The 25,484-nt window shown below is 48.3% G+C and overlaps 1 protein-coding gene across 6 annotated transcripts; it reads right to left on the reverse strand.

Annotated features, from left to right (window-relative positions):
- Window positions 1–562: 562 nt before the first annotated feature.
- On the reverse strand, window positions 563–20,618 carry POMK (protein O-mannose kinase). 6 transcript variants are annotated; one of them, XM_047771753.1, is made up of 6 exons: window positions 20,552–20,618; window positions 15,487–15,576; window positions 14,595–14,734; window positions 12,692–12,781; window positions 11,547–11,849; window positions 563–2,465 (listed from the first exon to the last, which is right to left on the reverse strand). In XM_047771753.1, the coding sequence occupies exons 5-6, from the start codon at window positions 11,826–11,828 to the stop codon at window positions 1,695–1,697; spliced, it is 1,053 nt and encodes a 350-aa protein (XP_047627709.1). In that variant the 5' UTR covers window positions 11,829–11,849; window positions 12,692–12,781; window positions 14,595–14,734; window positions 15,487–15,576; window positions 20,552–20,618; the 3' UTR covers window positions 563–1,694. The 6 variants fall into 6 exon arrangements, with proteins under 6 accessions (XP_047627709.1, XP_047627711.1, XP_047627713.1 ...); XM_047771755.1 differs by lacking the exon at window positions 14,595–14,734 and having other exon boundaries at window positions 740–2,465; XM_047771757.1 differs by lacking the exons at window positions 14,595–14,734; window positions 15,487–15,576 and having other exon boundaries at window positions 740–2,465.
- Window positions 20,619–25,484: the final 4,866 nt, after the last annotated feature.

Genomic DNA, 25,484 nt, shown 5'->3' on the forward strand with positions numbered 1-25,484 from the left:
GCAAAAAGTAGTTCATATACTCTGGGCAAACGTATTCTCTGCTCAGCCCTAAGCCCTGTGCTTGAGGGATGAGCACAGGGATAATGCTGACAATACCCCACCCCCTATCCTACTGCCTGGGCTGCCCTCCCTGACAGGGAAGGACAGTGGTTCTCAAAATGTGGCCCCCAGTCCAGCAGCACCAGCATCACCAGAGAGAAATGCAAAGTCTCAAATTCTGCCCAGAGAGACTGGGTCAGAGACCATGGGGCCAGCTCCCCGCCGTCCCAGTGACTGTGAGGCCTGCCAGAGTCCAGGAAAACAGTTGGCTGCACAGGGTCTTTGCCCTTCAGTGTGAGCTTAGCTTTATCCCCTTTACTGGTGATGATGAATACACACCTAAGCAATGAGGATGACAGGAACCAAGAGTTGTTTTGGTTTCTTTGCTGTGCCCATGGCATGTTGGGAGTTCTTGGGCCAGGGTTTAAACTTGCGCCTCTGCTGTAACCAGAGCCACAGCAGTAACAATGCTGAATCCTCAACCTGCTGAGCCACAAGAGAACTCCCAAAAGAGCTTTTTTTTTTATTGTCTTTTGAGATCCATACCCACGGCATATGGAAGTTCCCAGGCTAGGGGTAGAATTGGAGCTGCAGTTGCCGGCCTAAGCCACAACCATAGCAACTTGGGATCTGAGCACCATCTGTGACTTATGCCACAGCTTATGGCAATGCCAGATCCTTAACCCACTGAGGCAGGCCAGCGAATCAAACCCTCATCCTCATGGATACTAGGTGGGTTTGTTACTGCTGAACCACAGTGGGAACTCCCTGAAAGAGTTTTTCGAAGAATTCAATTATTTGACTCAAGTGGAAGTGCGAGGCATATTCCAGTAATGAGTGACACTGTTGATGTAAAATGGTCACAATAATTAAGTTTTAGACTCAGAAAATCCAGCTGAAGGGTAAATGGTTACTGCACCATTCAAAGCAGTAACACAGATATAATTTCCTTCATAAGTGATATTTTAAATATTCCTGGGGATTCCTTGTGGCTTGGTGGGTTAGGGATTCAGTGCTGACAGGACACCGGCTTGGGTTGCTGCTGTGGCTCAGGTTGGATTTTTGGTCTGGGAACGCCCACAGGTGGGGCAAAAAAACAAAAAACAAAAAACACACAAACGAACCAAAAAACCCATAATAATAAAAATAAAATGTTTAAAAAAATATTCCTTATCCATTCAAAATTTCAAAGAGCATGCTAGCTCATTGGGAAGTGAAAGGCACAGGAGCCTCACAGATCATTTAAAACGGTAGAGGTGGCTTCCTTGGTATCATGTGAAATACACCACAAACACCCCGTCTAAAAAAATGAGGAAAAAAATACTCTTTGGAGAATCACTTGTGTTTCTTCCACACACTGCCATTAAAAACCTTCCCTATACACATTTCTTACAGGCTTACATATTCTGTTGTTAGGCCTGCTGTGTACTTCCTTTAGCATCGAGCCAGGTTCACTGCTTCTCTGCATCTCCGCCTGAAGCCAGGCTTACACAGGGCTGAGTGTGCCGTCGCCCAGGTGGCCAGGAGAGGGAAGCTCACACGAGCACGTGGCCAGAAAGGAAGCAGCACACGGGAATAGCACAGACCTCAGGTCAGAGCGGAGCCGCTGTAACTCCTCCAGCCTTCCTTGACCCCAGCTCTCACTGTACTGGATTCTACAGCATCTCTCTGGTCTGAGAAGTCGCGGTGTCTCTGAGCAGATTCAAGACGTTCTGGTAAGTGTCCAGAATGTCCTGAGTGGTGGGTCTCTCTGCAGGCGTCTGGCTCTTACACGCCTTGTGAATGTCAAACAAGTGGAACCGGACCATGTCGCTCCCTTCCACGTGCCCCAGAAGGAAACTGGAGACGTCTGGAATCTTCCAGATGTCAATCTTCTCATCATACACGGGCATGAGGTCGTCCTGAAAAGGCACGTCCTCTCCATAGGGCCACAGCTGCTCTGGGGCCACGAAGTCCCCTTGGAGCTCCCTGTGGCCACACTTCACCAGGGCCCCGGAGCTGTGGTTTACCAGGGGCAGGGCGTCCAGGTCATTCAGCACGATGCTGAAGTTGGCGGTCAGCAGGTACTGGGACAGCGTCTTGGGCAGGTCGCTGGAGTCGCACATGACCAGCGTGCCCAGAGGGCTGTTGTGCAGGAAGTTGATGATGCCCACGTAGTCCAGGGCCAGCTGCAGCCTGTGCTGCCACGTGTTGATGCTCTGGTATCTGGGGAGGCTCAGAGCCTCCTCCAGGTTGCTCAGGGAGCCCAAGGGGTGATACTCTGTGAGGATGGTGCTGTCATCCTCACAAAAGCCAAGCAGCGTGACCACATGCTTGCTTTGCAGCGACTTCAGCATCCGCAGTCCATGCAGGAAGTCGTCTTTCATCTCCAACCTGGTGAGCCGAGAGAGAGCCACCTTGCGTTCCTTCCACTCAGACAGGAATACCTAAAACCAAACCACAGAGAATGTCAACCTGGAACCCTTGTTGATTGGTGAGCTGGAAAGCAACGTGACAAATGTCTTTCAGACGAGATCGGGCACGTTCAGGGTGTTATGGCCATAGGCTGACAAATGCCTTTCAGAGCAGGATGTGGTGCAGAGGATACAGACACTAACAAGGCACAGACCCAGTCCTCGAGGTGATTTTGCTCTGCTCCAAAGATACTTAAGAGAAGGACAGAGTTCCCATTGGGGCTCATCGGTAATGAGCCTGACTATTATCCATGAGATTGTGAATTTAATCCCTGGCCTCACTCAGCAAGTTAAGGATCTAGCATTGCCACGAGCTTAGGTGTAGGTCAGACACGGCTCGGGTTCCATATTGCTGTGGCTGTGATGTAGGCCAGCAGCTGCAATACCGATTCAACCCCTAGCCTGGGAACTTCCATATGCTGCAAGGTGCAGCCTTAAATTAAAAAACAAAACAAAACAAAACAAAAAACCAAAGGAGTTCCCGTCGTGGCGCAGTGGTTAACGAATCCGACTAGGAACCATGAGGTTGCGGGTTCGATCCCTGGCCTTGCTCAGTGGGTTAACGATCCGGCGTTGCCGTGAGCTGTGGTGTAGGTTGCAGATGCGGCTCGGATCCCAGATCCCGCGTTGCTGTGGCTCTGGCGTAGGCCGGTGGCTACAGCTCCGATTCGACCCCTAGCCTGGGAACCTCCATGTGCCGCGGGAGTAGCCCAGAAATGGCAAAAAGACAAAAAAAAATAAATAAATAAACAAATTAAAAAAAAAAAAAAAGGGAGAGAGCAGGACAAGATGCTGGGCAAGACAAGTGCCGTGTCAGCAGAGGGCCAATGCAGGGGTCGGGGCGGGCAGTGGCTGGTCAGGGTGCTGAGGGCCACCTGGACAGCGTGCAGGAATATCGTGGGAGCCAGTCCACAGGATGACTGGGGCCTGCAGGGTGATGTGGAGACTGGGGGCATTCCCAGGAGCAAGGACTGCAAGAACAAAGGCACTGAGTGGCAAACAGGCCCCAGCTTCAAAGCGGTACAGCAGGGGATAGGGAGGGAGTGGTGAATGGAGAACTGGAAAATCCAACGCAGGGGATGAGCCCAGCCAGCCCACCACATGACATCATCGTTCACTTTAAAAGGGAGCAGAGTAAACCACAATAAGGAACAGCTCTATGTAAGGAACACATTTTTACATGGTCCGTGGTTTTCTGTGACTTCAGCTGTAAAAGCAGGAGCTGAAATGCTACACGCACACTGGACCTGCTGTCCTGGCACACAGCAGGCACACAGCTAGCAGGGGAGCAGCAGTACTGTAAGGCCTGGGAAGCCCATTACTATCAGTGAGGATAGAATTAAGAACCTCTTATTCTCTACTTAAATCCCCAAAGGGAAGGCAGAAGACTGCAGAAGAGAAAACAGGTTCCAGGTCAGGATACCACTGCCCTGGGCTGCTCCTGACCCCATGGGCTGTGTCTCTCTGGCTTCATCTTCTTTGGTGTTAAAATAAAGGTTACCAAAGCAACTTCGGGCGTATTTATCAAGAGCCTTTAACATTTACATCTACAATCTATGTAAGGCAATAATCTGAAATACATAAAAGGCTCTGGGAACTGTAAATCAACTATAATGGAAAAAAATCATTTAAAAAAAGGTTCTGGGAATAAAAACCTAGTGTTATTTATAAAAGCATAACTGGAACCTATCCCTCCATCAAAAATCAAGGAGCAGTCGTTTCACAGGACTGCTCAAAGAAGGTTATAGGGGTAGCGTGATACAGATGCTGACAGGGTTCTTTCACAGATAAAAATAATTTTCTAAATTAAAAGGATACAAAGTGTGTTTACACTACTGTTTTAACTGCACAAAATAAGACAAAATTACACAGAAATCAAAGGTAACACGCTCGTGGTTTTGGTTCTCTCTGTATGCTTTTTTGAAAAAATATATATATACCTTTTGGTATTTTCCAACTTTTTTTTCCCAAAATGAATATATAGATTACTTTTAATTTTAAAACAACTTTTCAAAGTACTAAAAAATACTATATCAGATAGATGTGGACTGTGAAGATTTCTTTTGGGCCTGAGAAGAGAGGTTCATTGACAGAAAAACCCATGTAACTGCCATTGACCGTTTACTCCAAAGAGAAGTCTTTAAGACCTAAAAAAACAAATTTGAGAAATTTCAGTATGGAAAATTTCTATTAAGAAATTAGTTTGAGGAGTTCCTGTTGTAGCTCAGTGGGTTAAGGACCCGACATGGTGTCTATGAGGATGCAGGTTCAATCTCTGGCCTTGCTTCAGTGGGTTAAGGATCTGGTGCTGCTGCAAGCTGCAGTGTAGTTACAGATGCAGCTTGGATCCCGTGTCGCCGTGGCTGTGGCATAGGCCCCAACTGCAGCTCCAATTTGATCCCGGCCCTAGGAGCTTCCATGTGCCACATGTGCGGCTGTAAAAAGTCCAGTTGAAGAGTTCCCTTGTGGCTTAGCGGGTTAAGGAGCTGGTGTTGTTACTGCTGTGGCTCTGGTTACAGCTGTGCTGCTGGTTCAATCTCTGGCCTGGGAACTCTGGCATGCTGCGGGCACGGCCCAAAAAAAAAAAAAATTGCTCTGATTGCTATAGTCACTCTAAGTTTCATAAGTATGTATTTTTTAATTATTATTATTTTGGGCTGTGCCTATGGCATATAGAAGTTACCAGGCCAGGCATCAAAACTGTGCCAGAGAAGCAACACAAGCCACTGCAGTGACCATGCCAGATCCTTAACCCACTGTGCCACAAGAGAACTCCTTTTTATTTTTATTCGATAGGACAGATTTTATTCTCTTCATAGATTTGCACCAGCACTAAAATTGTTATCTGATTTCAATACAAAAGTCATTTTTGTTGAGATCCTTCACTCCTTTGGACCCCCCTTCTAGATTGCACCACAGCAGTGACAATGCCAGATCCTTAACCTGCTGGCCACCATGAATATATGCCTTGGAGTTCAAAGTTCAAACACAGAAGGTGTATTTACTTCTCATCCCAAAGGAAACTAGTTAACTCTTCAGTTGGTAACCTACCAGAAATTTTTCTATGCTTTTACATGTATTAATGTACATTTATAAAACAGCATTTGAGTTTATTACAACAAATATATTTATTGCAACTGGCTTTTTTTATTTAACTGATGCCTCAGAAATCTTTCCCTAATGTATATACAGACCAGGTCATTCTTTTTAAAGCCCATAATATTTCACAGTATAGGTGTAAGATTTTACAGATAATCTTTTCTTAAAACTAGGTATAATAGGGAGTTCCCGTTGTGGCGCAGTGGTTAACGAATCCGACTAGGAACCATGAAGTTTCGGGTTCAATCTCTGGCCTTTCTCAATGGGTTAAGGATCCGGTGTTGCCATGAGCTGTGGTGTAGATCGCAGACACAGCTCGGATCCCATGTTGCTGTGGCTCTGGTATAGGCCAGTGGCTACAGCTCTGATTAGACCCCTAGTCTGGGAACCTCCATACCCCGCAGGAGCAGCCCTAGAAAAGGCAAAAAGACAAAACAAACAAACAAACAAACAAAAAACAACTAGGTATAATAGAATCAAAATTCACAAAATCTGTAGCAGATGCTGTCAGAATGGATTAGGTTCTTTTTTCCGTACAGCTCTATAATTTTGCATAGACAGTTAATGTTAAGTGATCTATTTTTAAAGGCTTGATGGACATTTCAATTATTTTCCACTTATTTATTAACAACAACGCTCCAACGAAGAGCCTTATATGTACATTCCCATGCACACCTGAAGGTATTTTTGTGACTGAGGACTATGTACCATCAGTGCCCTTCCCGTCAAGGCCAACCTGTACTTCACCAGTCATGCATGAGTCCTGTGTTCTTCAGCCTGACCCACACTAGGCGCTACGATCTTGGTCATCTGTGCCAGTCTAATGGATGAAAAACCCCTTTCAGTATTTCCCCCAGTTACTAATGAGGCAGTACTTTTCACCTTCTGGGCATTCCTGCTTGTCTGCTGTGCAAAGTCTTCACTGTCCTTCATACAGTTTTCTCTAGGGTTGTTTGCTTTGTGCTTATTAATTTCTAGGGGGTCTTTATATATTCTTTATTATACATGTGATCCTTTATTAGAAAGACAACTCTTAGAAAATAATTAGCTTAGTTTACGTGGCCTTTAATGGTAAAATAGTATTTAGCTGTTAAGTAGACAAATCTGGGAGTCCCCGTCGTGACTCAGTGGTTAATGAATCTGACTAGGAACTATGAGGTTGGGGGTTCGATCCCTGGCCTTGCTCAGTGGGTTAAGGATCCGGCGTTGCCGTGAGCTGTGGTGTAGGTTGCAGACAAGGCTCGGATCCCACGTTGCTGTGGCTCTGGCGTAGGCTGGCGGCTTCAGCTCCGATTGGACCCCTAGCCTGGGAACCTCCATATGACGAGGGAGCAGCCCTAGAAAAGGCAAAAAGACAAAAAAAAAAAAGTAGTCAAATCTGTCTTCATTCCTTTAACAAGCACTTATGTCAATAAAAAAGTTGAAATAATCATTCCCCATGTGATATTTACATTCCCATGCAGAAGGCAGACAACAGAGAAAACAAACAGGGCTGTGTGAAGTATACTGGAAGGAGAAAAGTTAAGCAGGGAAGGGTTAAATTTTCACTAGCTGGGGAAGTGCTCACCACGCAGCATCTGGGGACCACATCTTGGGGAGGAGGACAGCACAGTAAAGGCCCTGGGGTAGGATGTCCTCAGGCCACAGTGACTGAGCAGGTGGAGGGGAGCAGAGGCTGGGAGGGGCCTTCGGTGGCTGAAAGGACTAGAGGGACACAGAGGGCGCTGGAGGAGCTGGGGCAGAGGAGACACACTATGTGATCATAACAAGAGCAGCACTATGGCTGCAGCGTGAGCGTAGACCAAAGGGAGCAGGTGGGCGAGCAGGCAGCCCACTCTGGAGACTACCAGCTGTGGAGGCCTGCATGGGGAGAGCACACAGGCAGAAACTGAGGAGGGATCAAACTCCAAATCCCCCCAAGTGCAGAGACACTGTAACTTGCTAATGGGCTGAACATGGATATAAGAAAGTGGGGTGCAAGGACGCCCCCCCACCCCAGGTTGTGTGAGCACCTGGACAGATGGCTTGCCCTTGGGCGAGGTGGGGAGTGAAAGAGGAGCATGCTGAGGGGACAGTCCGTGACACACTTAGCTTGAGAAGCCCTTCAACACCCATGATGTGGTAGAAGCAGGGGACAGAAAAGCCTAGCATTCATTCAGGGGATGAAGGCCTGGGCTGGATGAGGCCACCCAGGCAGCGAGCACAGGGGAGAAGAAGGGCCCAAGACTAAGAGGGATGCAAGGTAGGCCTGGCAGAGGAGACGGAGCAGTGGATGCTGTTACTTCTCGCAGCATCTGTGCTCCAGACAAACTTCTGCAAAAAAACAGATCACATGGAACCCTTCTAAGGCTACACAAAACCAGAGGACAGAGCGATATAAAGGAAAGAACTGAATCCATTCCCTCTATGGGATCCAACCCAAATGTTATGGCTTTTTAACATACCATACTTTTAAAAATTCTTTTTGGGCCACCCCTTGGCACATGGATTCCCAGGCCCAGGGTCAGATCCTGGCCGAAGTTGCAACCTAAGCCACAGCTGTGGCAACACCAGATCTTAACCCACTGCGCTGAGCTGGGCATAGAACTTGCATCCCAGTGCTGCAGACCCTGTTGTATCACAGTGGGAACTCCTTAACGTACCATACTTTAATCTTAAAGGACAAAACATGCAACAGAAAGCGGCTACCAGAGACATGACCTGCTGAGCACCAGGATGCTGCATCAAGACCCACCGCCAGCTCCCCAGGGGACCAGGTATGACAGAAGTGTGCATCGTGTCACAGCTCCCACCTGGTGGGGCGTCCACCTACTGGAAAGATCTGTTCTATCACAGCCATTCCTCTTCCTTATGAGTACTGTTGCCCAAATCTGTGGTTCAGGAAGTGGGTGGCCCTGAGATGCGGGTGCTGCTGCCCTTGGCAGAGAACATGCCTGGTCCTTTCAGTATCATCTTGGGTTTAAAAATCTACACTCACGGTCATCCCCAGGGAGTAAGTCAGGACAGAGAAGAAGGGGCAAAAGGGACTTCCGCTCTTTGCTCTACCTCCTTCTGAATGTTCGAGCTGAGGAGTTCCCCTTGTTGCTCAGTGGTAATGAGCCCGACTAGGATCCAAGAGGATGAGGGTTCGATCCCTGGCCTTGCTCAGTGGATCAGGGATCCGGCGTTGCCATGAGCTGTGGTGTAGGTCATAGATGCAGCCTGGATCTGTGGCTGTGGTGTAGGCTGGCAGCTGCAGCTCCGATTAGACCCCTAGCCTGGGAACTTCCATGTGACGTGGATGCAGCCCTTAAAAAAAAAAAAAAAAAATTTGAGCTGAATGTACTGCTTTCATAATTAAAGAACAGAAAATGGGAAATCAGGGGTCAGTTGGCCTTGTCCAAACTAGGGGCAGGAGAGGACATGTGACGCAATTCCAAACACAAACCAGAAACCATCCAGGGGAAGGGGGTATGCTCGGACACCGTGAGAGTTAAGCCAATATATAACATTATGTGGATTCAGGTACCAGGCATGGGGCTAGATGCTGAGGACACAAAGGGAACTGGTGACTGTGCCCTTGGGAGCTTGCATTTATAAGAGACAACAAACGAGATGCTAGACAGAGTCCACAACGTGTGGGGCAGGTTCAAGAGGAGTGTCAGGGAAAGCCCCTCAGAGAGGTAACATCTGATGCTGAGAGCCAAATGATGAGAAACCAGCCACACTGGATGGGGGGGGACGGCCTGCATGTGTTTAGGAGGAATACTTTGTTACAGAAGCTCCTGCTGAGAATCTACACCCCCAGCTCGAGTGCCAGGGAGGAGGGATGCTCAAATGGGGGGCGGGGGGTAGCGACGGGAAACACGTTTGTGGAATGAGTGCCGGTGTGGAGGATCAGGACCTGCAGGCCCTGGGAAGTCCATGGGGCAGGACAGTCAGGGCTCTGGGGGGTGGAGCTGACATTGCCCCCTCAAAACAGGTCCGAGGGCAAGTTTCAGCCAAGACACAAAATCTTAGGGTAACAGCCTTTTAGTCACCCTTTGCCTAAACTAACCATATTCCACCCTGTTGAATCTGGTGGGATGCATGTCATCTCCTGACATTCCCCAAAATCAAATCTGTCCTGAAACAATAATCTGTCATCATCAAAGCTACTCAAAAACATCCTTCAGGATAAAAAGCAATTGTGAAAATAATTCCAAAAATACCCTGAGTGCAACAACACAAAAACAACAGGGCAGCCCCCAAGTTCACTCTGAAGGGGACAGAAACTAACTGGCTGTGAGTCACCCTCCCTGGTGACTTTGTCACAGCCTATAGCTGTCAATACTGGCCTGGATTTATAGCCCCGCACCCCGACAACTGCCCACTGCCTGTGCCTCAGTTTGGCCTCCTCCCACACACACAGAATCCTCCCTGCACAGGAACGCCACCCCTGTCCTCCCTGCCACCCAACCTCTGTTACCCCCGCAACACCCCACATCCATCCAACCTACCTCCTGCCTCCTTTCAGATACAACCAGGGCCCACCAACTTCTCGATGCTTCCAGTGTGGACAGCCCCCATCTCTCACCAAGCTTCTCGCTGATCTGCTCTGCACACAGGCCGCCACGTCTTCCCTCCGTCAACGTGGCTGCCCTGGTGCCTGAGGCCCGCAGCCCTGCAAGATCCTCACCTCTGACCCCTTCCTCTCACCCTGCCTCTGGTCCCCAGACAACCCAGCATATTCCACCTCGGGGCCTCTGCAAGGCCCCATCCTGTGTACTGGAACATCATCCCCAAACACTCATGCCATCCTGCCAGTCTAGAGTAACAAGCCCGAGGCTCGTTCCTTGCTCTGCTGTCTTCGCAGAGTGTCACTAACACAGTTCACTATATATCTGCTTCTTGTCATCTTATTATTTATTTATTTATTTTTTGTCTTTTTAGGGCCACACCCATGGCATATGGAGGTTCCCAGGCTAGGGGTCTAATGGGAGCTACAGCTGTCGGCCTACACCACAGCTCATGGCAACATCCCATCCTTAACCCACTGAGTGAGGCCTGGGATCGAACCAGCATCCTCATGGATGCTAGTCAGATTCATTTCCGCTGAGCCACGACGGGACCTCTGACTTCTTGTCTTCACTGAAGCCTCCTCCTCAACTAGCTTCGTGGGCCTGCGTTCCTTCACTGCCGAGCTGAGTGCCCACTACAATGAGCAGACGGAACCAGTTACCTCTTTCATGGTCTCACTGGACACTGATTCCTCCCCCTTCTCCCCCGACTGACCTCCTGCTTCAAGGTGGCTCCTTTCTTGTTAGAGAAGCAGCTGCAGCTCCATCCCCCGCCCAAGCATTTTCTGCCCTGCCCTTTCCCCTCACTCGCTGTGCCCTCACAAAGGGACTGTCTGGTTCACCAGCCTTAACTGGCTTCTAGAGTGGTGCACTTACCACAGGTGTGACCACTGTGGAAACACAGCCCACAGGCTGCCCATGAAACAGGGCTCTGGAAGCTTCTATGTGAGAACTTAATTTGTCCCTTTGGTTTCTCTTTTTAAAATAAAAAATAATTTTAATCAAATAATACTACTACAGAGTTTGAAAAATAAGAATGAAAAAAATTGCCCCAGATCCTCCTTCACCATAACACACTTTCTATCATTTTCACATTTTTCTACATAAATCATCTTGCAGATGAAAACAGCATATTGTACAACTTCCTATTTTACTTCTGTATCTATCACCATAAGATCTTTTTCATGTTGCTACACCTGTTGGCTACAGAATAGTCTACAAGTGGTTGGACCACATGAACTGTTCCCCTAGAGTTATTCTTTCTAGTTTTCTATTACTGTTAACAACCAAGCCAAGCACTCCTTTCGTATCCAGCCTTTCCTTCCTCTGCATGACTTCAGCCCGACAACTTCCCAGGTGTGTGCTGACTGGGCTGGAGGGACCCACCCGTTACCCTGGACGTAAGCCTGGAACTCACCCTCTTCACGGCTCCTTCGCCAACTCGCTTCATCTGCCTCACTTCCGTCCTCAGCTGCTCACAGGACAGCCACGGGGAGCAGTTGCTCATCTGTCCCATCCTGAAGTGGCCATGGGGACAGTGCCTGGGCTCTCCCACAGAGCGCGGGGGCAAGATGAAGAGCCAGTCGAGGCAGAGGTAGAGGAGGGCATTCATGAGGGCCATGGAGAGCAGCAGCCCCACCACCGGGGGCACGTCCCTGCGAAGGGGGCCCTTCCTGCCTTCCTGGTGTCTCGTCTCCATGGTGTCGTCCTCCTCGAGCTCCTAAAATAGACAGTGAAACAAGGAGTAGACGTGGTCTTATTTCATGAGGCCTGAGGGTGACACAGCCTCCTGGTCCCAGCATCACTGTGATGACCAAAGAAGGTTTGACACCAGCCTTGTGCCAAATGCTTGAGGCCAGCACTTCCCAGAATCCCTGCAGTTTATTACAACTCGGAGGACAAAGGTGTCCTGGTATGTCTGTCTCCCCCACAGTGTCTTCACGGAGGGGTTAGTTAGATGAAAGCGAGTTCTGTTTTGTTAGTCCAGTGGAGCCAGGGCAAGAGAGGACAGAAAAGGGCAGTGGGAGGGCAGCTGGGGCGGGGTGGGGGTGGCGGGGACAGCTGGAATGCTGAGAGGGGGTGTTCTCTGGAAGGTACTCAAAAGCCCCCTGAGGTTTCTAAGAAGCAAAGGTGTGGAAAGTGCCCCAGGGGTGGAAGAGGCTGGGGTGGGCTGGCTTGAACCCAGGACCAGCACCCTGAGAAGACATGAATGAGCCTGTACAATGGTGGTGAGACAGGAGACCTGAGGTAAACCCTGCCCTGAGCTGACATCAGGAGGTGGGGCCCTTGCCACCACCCAAGGTCTCAGCTCCAGCCCTGGTGCAGCTTGGGGCTATGGTGAAGGCACACTGCCTGGTTGCTGTGGGGTGGGGATGGAAGGGGAGGGGGCTGGGGAAGGGCCTGGACAATCGAGGCAGATGCTGTTGACCACCCGGTGGAAGAGTGTCACTACGAGACAAGAATGTGTGCCAGCGTAACCACCACGCTGTGATATGCAGGACACCAGTGACAGAATGGACCCAGTGCCTTCTGGCTGGAGACAACCGTGCTATGCAGCCTTACCCTCCAGGGGGGCTTTCCTTCTCCCAGCTCAGGTCTCCATCCACTCCCAGGTCAGTCAGGGCCAGCCCTGTGAGCTGGTTTGAAGGCACTCTGCCTCAAAGGACCAAAAAGGAGGTTTGGTAAATAAAAAATGTACCTCTGCACACAGACAAGTGGCAACAATCCAGGTGGGCCTCCTTCCCCAGGCCCTTCTGCCAGGCCCCTCAGGCTCTGACCCCAGATGGTGCAGCAGCTGTAGGTAAGGCCTCGCACAGCCCCAGCTTGTCAGGGCTCCAGAGCCGGTTTCCAGCCTCTCCTTGCCCGTCTGCTCCCTAAAGCCCCATCGCACCCCACATGCCCTACTCTGGGCACTACAAAGAAGCGGGCAACCCTCTTCCTTCAGTGCCAACTGCTTTCTCACTGAGACACTGTTCTCTCCAATCACAGGCTACCAGAAATTCTGTGCATCTATGTGGGTCCGCCTGTTCATCCATCCAGATGAACCTGTCATGTGTATTAACTTATCACAGTGAGGAGACCACGAGTGTCTCAACCGGACAAAAAGAGGAGTTACTGCAGAATTCAGGTGACAGAGGAGCTTAGGAAAGATGGAAACAAGGCTGTGTTCTATTGGGCTCAAAGCCAAGCAGGGCTGCCTGTAAAGAGGTTAAGACTGGGAGTTCCCGTCGTGGCTCAGGAGAAACAAACCCAACTAGTACTCACGAGGATGCGAGTTTGATCTCTGGCCTTGCTCAGTGGGTTAAGGATCCAGCGTTGCCATGAGCTGTGGTGGAGGTGGCAGATGCAGCTCGGAACCCATGTTGCTGTGGTTTAGGCCAGCAGGTACAACTCCAATTAGACCCATAGCCTGGGAACCTCCATATGTAGCAGGTGCAGCCCTAAAAAGATGAAAGACAAAAAAAAAAAAAAAAGAAAAAGAAAAAGAAAAGAAAAGACAAGAGGCAAGGATGTGGAGAAAGGGAACCCTTGTACACAGCTGGTGGGAATGCAAATGGGTGCAACTATTGTAGAAAATAGTTTTTCTTCAAAAAACTAAGACTATGGAGTTCCCATTGTAGCTCAGCGGTAACAAACCCAACTAGTATCCATGGGGATGCAGGTTTGATCCCTAGCCTTGCTCAATGGGTTAAGGATGTGGCATTGCCATGAGCTGCTGTGTGGGTCAAAGACGAAGCTTGGATTCCGAGTTGCTATGGCTGTGGCGGAGACCAGCAGCTGCAGCTCTGATTTGACCCCTAGCCTGGGAACTTCCATATGCTGCAGATGCAGCCCTAACAAGACAAATAAATAAAAATAAAAATAAAAAACAACTAAGAACATAACTACTGTGTGATCCAGCAATCCACTCCCGGGTGAATATCTGAAAAAAACAAAAACACTAATTCCAAAAGATATATGCATCCATGCTCAAAGTAGCACTATTTACCATAGCCAAGATGTGGAAGCAACCTAAGTGTCCACTGACAGATGAATAGATAAAGTGTTATGTAGGTATGTATGTATGTGTGTATATGTACATATATATATGTCAACCTGAAAAAAATACTTCCCAAACTCAACATCTGCTCTTTCCCCTCAAATCTGCTGTTTTCACAGTGTTCACAATCTCAGTAAGTGACAGCTCTATCCTTCCAGTGACTCAGGGCAATGAGGCCGCAGGTCAGCAGTGACACCACTCCTGCTGAGCAGGAAGTTGAGTCTTCTACGGGTCAGTGTACTTGCCCAAGAATAAGAAAACACTGTGCTCACTCCACTTCACGACAAAGTCCTCGGGAAACCCCGGGTCTACTCAACAGCTCCCACCTCACCCAGACCCTCCTTTCTCCAGATGACACCATTGCTCACCCCAGCACCTGTGTCCTGCCAGCAAGCCAGCGTTGTTCCGGGGGGGGTGTCTGCTCACCCTCCTCAGAGAGATTCCGGGCCCGCATCTTTCTCTCTGGCCCTCTCCCCCTTGGCTGCCATGGACACAACGACGGCTTTCACCACCCAGGCCTCACACCCTCCTGAGCTTCTTCCACCAACACCTGATTCTTAGGTGACCTTGAAGAAATGGATAAAACTACTGCCGCCTCTCCTCTACAGCATTTAAAGTGACCAAGAGGGTCTCAACTTAGGCCTGAGGTCGGTGACCAGTGAACTTTATTCTGAAAAGGGCCAGACAATAAATGTTTGGGTTTAGAGGCCAGAAGCTGGAATCGAAGGACCACAGCACTGAGATGGGTGGGCGTGGAGGGGAGATGTTGAGCAAACAAGGCAGCCCCACGGTTATTCCACTCGGTGGTCAGGCGCAGAAGCAGCCAGGCCATCCTACACAAATGAGCGTGGACGTCCTCCAACTAAACTGTTCATGGATGCCAAGAGTCCGATTTCATTAAAACATTTTGACTTTTTCCCCCAACAGTTCAAAAGGTGAAAAGCATCCTTAGCTCATGGGCCACATAAATATGGGTGGAGGTCAGCAGCCGGCAAGCCTGCCTTAGGTGATGGCATCCCCCCAGGTGCCGAGGGCCCCCTTCCATACCATGCTCTCTAGGTGGTCTCACCACACACATGGCTCTGAAGGCCAAGTCCACGCTCATGGCTTCAAATCTGCTCTGTGGCCCTTCCTACACTTCACTCAGCTGGCCCCTCAAGACCTGGGATGCCCACAACTGACTTCTCTCTCCTGTCACAAGTCCCCATGGTGATAGGCACAAATCCATGTGGCTTGATTCCTCCCTCCCAAATCTGCTCACACCCCGCTTCCTCTCTCTGCCACCTCCACCCCCAGCCCTGGTCTAGACATCTCCTACCTGGGCTTCTGCAACACTTTCCTACACACTCTCCCACTGCTTTCTCTTTTCCAATCCATTTTTCACAGCGAGTAGGATCTTTTTTCTTTTCTGAAATGTTTCAAGCACAGAGAAAGTTAAAACATAAGATTATGAGCATCCATTCAGCTGTGTGAAATAACACTGCATCCTACTTTTTTTAAGAAAGAAAACGTTTTAGGAGTTCCCATTGTGGCTCAGAGGTAACGAACCAAACCAGTATCCGTGAGGACTCGGATTTGATCCCTGGTCCCACTCAGTGGGTTAAGGATCTGGCGTTGCTGTGGCTGTGACATAGGTCAGCAGCTACAGCTTCAATTCGACCCCTAGCCTGGGAACTTCCATACGCTGAGGATGTGGCCCTAAAAAAGGAAAAGAGAAAAAAGTTATGTAATAGTTGAAGCCCCTTTGGGCCCCTCAGAGCCTCTCTATTTTTTTTTTTTTTTTATGGCCACACCTGAGGCATATGGAGAGTCCCAGGCTAGGGGTCTAATTGGAGCTACAGCTGCCAGCGTACACCACAGCCACAGCAACACCAGATCCGAGCCACGTGTGCGACCTGCACCATAGCTCACGGCAATGCCAAATCCTTAACCCACTGAGCAAGGCCAGGGATCAAACCCGCAACCTCATGGCTCCTAGTTGGATTCGTTTCTGCTGTGACACGACGGGACCTCCCCTCTCTTCTATTCTGTTCCCTCCCTAGAAGAAATCACCATCGGCAAGCTGGTGTGTCTGTGGTTCTCAAACTGTGGTCCCTGCACTTGCAGCCCAGTCCTACCTGGGACCTGGGAGATTCAAGTTCTAGAGTCCTCACCCCAGACCTACTAAATCAGAAACTCTGAGGCTCTGAGGTGGAGCCCAGAAATCTGTTTTTCGGTTTGTTTTTTGCTTTTTAGGGCTGCACCTATGGCATATGGAGATTCCCAGGCTAGGGGTCTAATCGGAGCTGTAGCCACCAGCCTACACTACAGCCACAGCAATGCAGGATCCAAGCCACGTCTGCAACCTACACCACAGCTCATGGCAACACCGGATCCTTAACCCACTGAGCAAGTCCAGGAATCAAACCTTCGTCCTCATGGATGCATTTTGATTCATTAACCACTGAGCCACGATGGGAACTCCTAGAAATCTGTTTTAACAAGTCTTCCAAAGGACTCAGATTCCTGCTAAAGTTTGAGAACCACTGGTGAACATAACTTCCATGCATGCTTTCTATTTCTATCACATGGCTGTGTGGCCAGAAATGACAACACATGACACATGTATGCTTTCAAGGTTCATACAAGCAGTGTTGTACTGTTCGTTTCTCAGTAACTGCAGAGGATTGGTTCCAAGCCCGCCATGAATCCCAACATCTGCAGATGCTTAAGTCTCTTACACAAAATGGCACACTACCTTCCACCCTCTGTATCTAGGGATGCAGGATATGTGGATACAGAGGGCCAAGTGCATATCCTTTTACAACTTGCTTTATTACTATTATTATTATTTGGCCACACCTGCAGCATGTGGAAGTTTCCCAGCCAGGCATCAAACATGCACTGCAGTTGCAGCCTGTGCCACAGCTGCAGCAACACTGGATTCTTAACTAGCTGCACCACACAGGAACTTTCACAACTTGCTTTTTCTTCTTTCTACAGCTGTACCTTTGGCACATGGAAGCTCCTGGGCTAGGGGTCGAATCAGAGCTGCAGCTGCCAGCCTACATCATAACCACAGGAATATCATCTCTGAACAGCACCTTCAACCTATACTGCAGCTTGCGGCAACACCGGATCCTTAACCAGGGTTAAGGCCAGGGTCGAACCTGCATCCTCATAGACACTATGCTGGGAATTCCCCCAACTTGCTTTTTTCAAAGCTCGGCATTCTGTTTTTGAGGTTTATCCAAGGAGATAACATGACACTCCAGTTCACTGTTTCGGACTGACTACACCACAGCTGGGGAAATAGGTTTTGTGCACACCTCTCGTGCACCTGTGGAAGAGTTTCTCTCTGGTATACACAGGGTCTTTCTAAAGCCCAAGCTTGATCACTCCCTGCTTTACAACATTTGACAGCCCCTCTCTACCCTCAGGTTAAAGTCTACACCCCAAGAGGCCTCTAGAACGATGCTTCTTGCTGTTCCTTCTTCAACTGTAAGATCTCAGAGGACCACCTGCCTGATGTGTGTACCTGTATCCTCGGTGGGCAATGTGCAGCAGGGACTCGGTAGAAATGCACTGGTCACCTGATCACTCCCAGCTTCTCTCTCCAGGGCCTCAAACTGCTTCCTCCCTCTGGTGCCCAATCCCACCAAATCTCCATCTCTGCAGGGTGCCTGTCCCCTGAGGCTCTCATCCACCACTTCCTCCAGGGAGTCCACCAGCCCATACCTCAGGATTAATTCTTTTAACTTGAACCCCCCTGCCCCTGACCTTCCACAGATCCTACCCTGCACCATCAGGAATACATTCAGATCCTCTAAGGCCTGAAGCCTACATGTTTTTTATTTTTTTGGTTTATTTATTTATTTTTTTTGAGGTATATCACTTTCTCCATTTCCACTCAAAGGATGCCAATATCAGGCTCAAAATTCTGTAAGACTTTAGAAATTCATATTTTCTTGGAATTCTCATTGTGGCTCAGCAGCTAAAGAACCCAATGAGCATCCATGAGGATGTGGAGTCAATCCTTGGCCTCACTCAGTGGGTTAAGGATCCAGCATTGCCGTGAGCTGTGGTATAGGTCGCAGGTGTGGCTCAGATCCCAGGTTGCTGTAGCTGTGGTGTAGGCCGGCAGCTGCAGCTCCGATTCGACCCCTAGCCTGGGAACCTCCATATGCTGCAGGTGAAGCCCCCCTAAAAAAGACAAAAAAAAAGAAATTCATATTTTCTAATCTGTGCTGGACCCTCACCATTATCCAGGAATCCTTTAACATATTTCTTGTCAGCTCTACAGCTATATGCCTCATTAGCCTTTCAATTTTCCCTAAGTCCAGAACTCCCGTCGTGGCTCAGCAGAAAGGAATCTGACTAGTATCTATGAGGATGCAGGTTTGATCCCTGACCTTTCTCAGTGGGTTAAGGATCTGGCGTTGCCATGAGCTGTGGTGTAGGTTGCAGACATGGCTTGAATCTCAACGTTCCTGTGGCTGTGATGTAGGCCACTGGCTACAGTTCCAATTTGCCCCCTGGCCTGGGAACTCCATATGCCCTGAGGCAGCCAAAAGAGGGGAAAAAAAAGAAAAAAAATAAAACTAAGTCAGAGTGAGGTGAGTAAACTGTACACAGAGGAGCCAAGTTTTCTGACCCTAAATCCATATTCTTCCTCTAAATCTTACAACTCTCAGGTGTTAGATGGAATTGAACACAGTACAGTCACTGCAGGGATGGGGGCTTGATGCTGAGAGTGCCTAATTCTTTCTTTCTTTCTTTTTCTTTAAGGCTGCAAGTGTGGCATACAGAAGTTTACAGGCTAGGGGCCAAACTAGAGCTGCAGCTGCCAGCCTATATATACCACAGCCACAGCAAAGCCAGATCCAAGCCACATCTTCGACCTACACCAGAGCTCACGGCAACGCCAGATCCTTAACCCGCCCACTGAGCAGGGCCAGGTATTGAACCCACATCCTCATGGATATTAGTTGGGTTCGTTTCTGCTGAGCCACAAAGGGAACGCCAAGACTGCCCAATTTTTTTTTTTTTTTTTTTTTTTGGCTTTTGAGGGCCAAACCTGCAGCATATGGAGGTTCCCAGGCTAGAGGTTAATCGGAGCTATAGCCACCCCAGCAACACTGGATCTGAGCCCCATCTGAGACCTACACCACAGCTCATGGCAACACCAGATCCTTAACCCACTGAGCAAGGCTAGGGATTGAACCCACGTCCTCATGAATACTAGTCGGGTTCGTTAACCACTGAGCCATGATGGGAACTCCATGACTGCCTAATTCTTTTTTTTTTTTTGGGTCTTTTTAGGGCCACACCCCTGGCACAGGGAGGTTCCCAGACTAGGGGTCCAATCAGAGCTGTAGCCACTGGGCTACACCACAGCCACAGCAAGGTGAGATCTGAGCAGCGTCTGCAACCACAGCAACACTGGATCTGAGTCCTGACTTTGACCTACACCACAGCTCACGGAAATGCAGGCTTCTTAACCCACTGAGCAAGGCCAGGCCATCCGCAACCTCATGGTTCCTAGTTGGGTTCTTTAACCACTGAGCCACAATGGGAAGTTCCAAGGCTGCCTAATTCTTAAAGAAATCAGTTACCCACCCCAACACCTTTTTTTTCTTTTAAAGGCATATTTCTGGAGTAGGTTTTCCAAGTCTAGGGTTAAGGCTGTATGGCTGAAGGAATTTTCTTGCTGAAAATAAGCAAAATGATACTCACAGCTCCTGCTTCTGTAAATTTAAAAATAACAATGGTGGGGGTCAGACACAAAGGATTTCTGACAATAAGAAAAAATTGGTAACAGGAAAAAGTGGGAACCACCGCTACATTCACAGCCTAATTTAAAAACAAGAAAACCCATGGAACAAAGGTGGTTTTTACCAAATAGAGAATATTTTATACAATCAGAAAAGAATGGATTAGTGTCCCCAATACAATTGAGGGTAGAATCCCATTTTGCCAACAAAGCACGGGTACATTAAACATTCCAGATGCCTGCTTAGCCTTAAGGTTCTATAGTAAAGATCAAGGATGGAGAAGCCGAGACCACCAAAGGAAACTGCTAAACCCTTCTTTTCAAAGAAGGGCCACAGACGATTCCAGAGCTGCACCCGGAGGCAGCAGCAGTGCCAAGGACCTCCAGGAGGCGGGCATGGAAGCCTGTCCTGGCAGAGTGTCCGTCAGCTAAAGTCCAGCTGGGCCGCTGGACTGGACGCGATCCAGCTGCCCCCCACCCCCACCCCCCGAGCCCGGCCGCAGGCCCTTGCCCCTCGCCGGCTGCTCCCGGGCCCGCCTACCTGCTGCCCCTTCCCTCAGGCCCGCCGCCCCCTCCCCCAAGCATGCCCCTCCCCGGCCCACCCCTCTTGTCCCAGACCCACTGCCCCTACCTGCAGCCGGCTGCCCTGGCGACCTCGCCTCTACCTGCGGCCCCATCAAGCGGCCCCGCACGCGGCCTTCTGCGCCTGCGCGGCCGGAAGCGCGCCCCGCAGGACCAGCGCAGGGCTGCCCCTGGTGTCCACCTCCTGCCGCGCACCCTGGGGGCCCGTGGCCCGAACGCAAAACCGGAGTCGAGCGCGCTCGGAACCTACCTGGGCGCACAGGCTGGCTCCGGTCCCGGCGGCTTCTCTCCGAAGGCCTGAGGGTGCTGATGTGTTTAGTCCGGAGGCGCAGCCGGGTGCGGAGAGGACCTGTGAGAGCCAGACCCTGCAGAAGGCTCCCAGTCAGAGGAAGGCCCCTCAGACGTGACGCCAGAGCTTCACGGCCTCAGGGGGCCTGCCAGAAGTGTATGTTCAGGGCTCCATCCAGGCCTGGGTTTAAGCCCGGTGCCTCGTTCTTTTTTTTTTTTTTTTTTTTTTGTCTTTTTTGTTGTTATTTCTTGGGCCGCTCCCGCGGCATATGGAGGTTCCCAGACTAGGGGTCGAATCGGAGCTGTAGCCCCTGGCCTACGCCAGAGCCACAGCAACGCGGGATCCGAGCCGCGTCTGCAACCTACACCACAGCTCATGGCAACGCCGGATCGTTAACCCACTGAGCAAGGGCAGGGACCGAACCCACAACCTCATGGTTCCTAGTCGGATTCGTTAACCACTGCGCCACGACGGGATCTCCACCGGTGCCTCGTTCTTATCTGCGATAACGCATTGTGTGGTTCTGTATCCATGGATTCAACCAACTGTGGATCGTGTAGCGCTGTAGTACTTAGTATTGAAAAAAAAAATCCACATGTAAGTGGAACTGTGTAGTTTAAACTTGTGTTATTAGGGTCAACTGTTTATTTATTTATCTTTTTAGGGCCGCACCTGTGGCATGTGGAGGTTCCCAGGCTAGGGATCTAATAGGATCTGTAGCTCATGGCAACGCTGGATCCTTAACCCACTGAGCAAGGCCAGGGATGGAACCCACATGCTCATGTGGGTCGGATTCGTTTCCACTGTGCCAGGAGGGGAACTCCTCAACTGTGTATTTAAAATGATCTCAAAATGTTTGTTTCATTAATTCCATTTGCATTGTCTCCTGGGATCCGGCTGCAGCCTGAAGTGTGGCTGGGAAGTGGACTAGAGAAGACTGGCTTGAAGGAGTTCCCATCGTGGGTCAGTGGAAAGGAATCTGATTAGGAACCATGAGGTTTCAGGTTCTATTTCTAGCTTGACCCGGTGGGTTAAGGATCCAACGTTGCCCGTGAGCTGTGGTGTAGGCCGTTGGCTGCAGCTCCAATTTGACCCCTAGCCTGGGAACCTCCATATGCCACAAGTGCAGGCCCCCCCAAAAAAGCCTAAATAAATAAATAAATAAATAATAAATAAAGATTGACTTGAATTGACCCATAATCATGTGTGATCCCAGCCTAAGTTCACTGGAATTTATGTTGCATGTAAGGCAGTCTTTACTGTTGTAAATCTTCCTTTTTTATGTACTTTTTTTTTTTCTTTTCTTTTTAGGGCCGCACCCAGGGCATATGGAAGATCCTAGGTTAGGGGTTGAATCAAAGCTGTAGCTGCCAGCCTGTGCCACAGCTCATGGCAAAGCCAGATCCTTGACCTACTGAATGAGGCCAGGGATTGAACCCTCATCCTCACGGATACTAGTCAGATTCATTTCTGCTGAGCCAGAAGGGGAGCTCCTGTATGTATATTTTGAAAAATATGAATAAACATGAAATTTAAAATAAATAAAATCCCAGAATACAGTTCGAAATTACTAGGCATGTGAAACATTGTGCAAATTTCAATTTGCTTAGGAAAAGACTACTGACAGGATGACAGATAGTGGGGTTATTCTTCCTAAATGCTGAAGGAAAAGAATTTTAAACTCAGCTTTTTTTTTTTTTGTCTTTTTAGGGCTGCACCCTTGGCATATGGAGGTTCCCAGGCTAGGGGTCTAATCAGAGCTGTAGCTGCCGGCCTACACCACAGCCACAGCAATGCGGGATCTGAGTTGCGTCTGCGACCTACACCACAGCTCACGGCAACACCAGATCCTTAACCCACTGAACAAGGCCAGGGATTGAACCTTCAACCTCATGGTTCCTAGTCAGATTCATTAACCACTGAGCCACGACGGGAACTCCCAAACTCAGAATTCTATATCCAGTGAAAATATCCTTTAGGAATGAAGGTGAAATAAAGACATTCTCAGCTGGAGGTAAACAAAGAGAATGTGCAACCAGCAGAACAGATCTAAAAGAACTGCTGAAAGAAATTTCTTCAGACAGAAGGAAATTCTAAACATCAGGAATGAAAGACAAGTAACAGAAATGGTAAATATAATAGACTACTCTTTTTTTTTTTTTTGTCTTTTTAGGGCTGCACCTCTGGCAAATGGAAGTTCCCAGGCGAGGGGACGAATCAGAGCTGCAGCTGCCAGCCTATGCCACAGCCACAGCAATGCGGGATCTGAGCTACATCTGTGACCTACACCATAGCTTATGGCAATGCCAGATCCCTGACCCACTGAGTGAGGCCAGGGATTGAACCCTCATCCTCATGGATACTAGTCAGATATTAGTCTCTGCTGCACAACAGGAACTCCATTACTTTCTTTTCTAATTAGAGATTTTCTTTACATGGGTAGTATCTAGTGCTGTTTAACATATTTGAAATTTTAAAAACTAAATAATTAATAAAGCCATAAACTCATTACATGTTAACAAAAATAACATTTTATGAAACGTACACTTTCCAAACAATAACAAAAACCAATGAGGAAAATGGCAGTTTCACAATTTTGCAAATCTCTTTAGTCTGACTTAATAGAAGGTAACTGGATTCTCTTATCTACTTCCACTATTTTTTTTTTTTTTCCTTTTAGGGCAGCACATGGAAGTTCCCAGGCTAGGGGTTAAATCGGAGCTGTAGCTGCGGACCTACAGCACAGCCACAGCAACGCCAGATCCAAGGTGTGTCTGTGACCTACACCACAGCTCATGGCAATGCCAGATCCCTGACCCACTAAGTGAGGCCAGGTATCAAACCCGCATCCTCATGGATGCTAGTCAGATGTGTTTCCACTGAGCCACGACAGGAACTCCTACTTGTACTTATAAACTGTTGCAGTATGATGTTTTGGTTGATGTGTATGAAGAAAATCCACTCATACACACAAATAGTCAGAAAGGGAGTATTTTAGTAGTGCTTTAAGAAGTTGTATATATCCCTTGATACTATACCAAAATTTCACAAGTGAAAGCTTCTCAAAGGTTAGCTGAAATGTGGAATCTGCAGCCCTATCAGTGTCCATTTTATTTGAACTGTTTGTTCATATTTTATGGCTGTATCTGCAGTATATGGAAGTTACTGGGTCAGGGATTGAATCCAGGCCACAGCTGCAACCTGCCCCACAGCTGCAGTAACGCTGGATCCTTTAATCCACTGCAATTGACCAGGGATGGAACCAGTACTTCCAAAAGCGACTTGGGTTGCTGTGGTTGGATTCTGCACCATGGTGGGACCTCTGGAATGGATTATTTATCCATGCATGACAACATCATAGATGGGTCATTTGGAAAATACTGGTGTGTTGAGTTATCCAGATCCATTAACTGCTGACACATTTAATTATTCATTGATTCAATGAGTTCATTAATATCATCACTTTGACTTCATCAGAAGGTTCTGTAGGTATTGGGAAGCCGTCAAGCTTACTGTGGTAGATTAAAATTTTCCCTTGAAAGCTCAGATTTTATCGCTGGCAACAAACACAGTTGTTCAAGTACAAACAGCATCCTACAAAGAGTGGCCTGTTTGGTCTGGAACTTACACAATTGCACAAATGCTTTTCTTCAAGACAACCAGAGAGATATGCTTTAGGCATTCTTCCATTCAGTCACACAAAATATTAAAAAGACAGTGAGTACTGTGAATAAAACATATAATTACTGATTTATCAAGTACATTGTTCAGCAAGTGCATGGCAGTGAAGAATACAATGACCATTCAGTACCACTGCCTTGATTTGTGCTAAGGAACCAGTAGTTTACCCATTGCTGATGCACCAACACTGCAGACAGCAACACAGTGATAGTATTATTAGACAAATAATTTTGAACTAGAAGCCCCCTCCAAAGACATTTTGTTAGTGCAATGAAAAAACTGCAGTGCCAGGACTGTGTATCCAGCTGTGCATTATAAGATGGCCCTCATTAGGATTATCAAATATTATACATTTAAATCATGGAGCCTCCTCACATGATTCCATATTCACCAAACAGCCTTTTGACCAATACGTCACCACCTAGTTAAACTTCGGGCAGAAAATACCAAGTGGCTAGGCTGATGCAATTGCTTGGGCTGCCCGTACATTTCTCAGTGTGTATTAGTAAACTGCCATTAAGCTGCTTATTAAAGAGTCTCTAGGAGTTTTGTTGAGTCCACAGCCATCTTAGGAGAACTTTTCTATATAATTTTTGTTCTTTATGACACCTTTGAAAATGTCTACATAGGGATGACATTTTATGAAAATTTCAAACATAACGTCATAAATTTCTGGAGTCCAAAAACAAAAGCTGACGTAAAATGTTAAAAATAATCCCCACAAAGTATATTTTTTCCAGGAATTATTAAAATGTTGTCATTTCCTGACTTCTTGAGATGACAATTCTACTCTACATAATTTCTTTAGCTGTAGTTTGGTGCTTTGAACATTAAACAAAAATTCTTTATTGATAGGGAGACTTGATATGCAGACACAGAGAACTGGCTCGTTCAACCTTCAGCTCCTTTCTAGCATGTCCTCCTGAGTTCACGGAAGCGGGAAAGCTATAAACTACATTTCCCAGATGCCTTTGCAGTTAGGGGTTTGAGATGTCCTTTAGGTCCTTTCCAA

Source organism: Phacochoerus africanus, chromosome 3 (assembly GCF_016906955.1).
Source record: "Phacochoerus africanus isolate WHEZ1 chromosome 3, ROS_Pafr_v1, whole genome shotgun sequence".
Classification (NCBI taxonomy): Eukaryota; Metazoa; Chordata; class Mammalia; order Artiodactyla; family Suidae; genus Phacochoerus; species Phacochoerus africanus.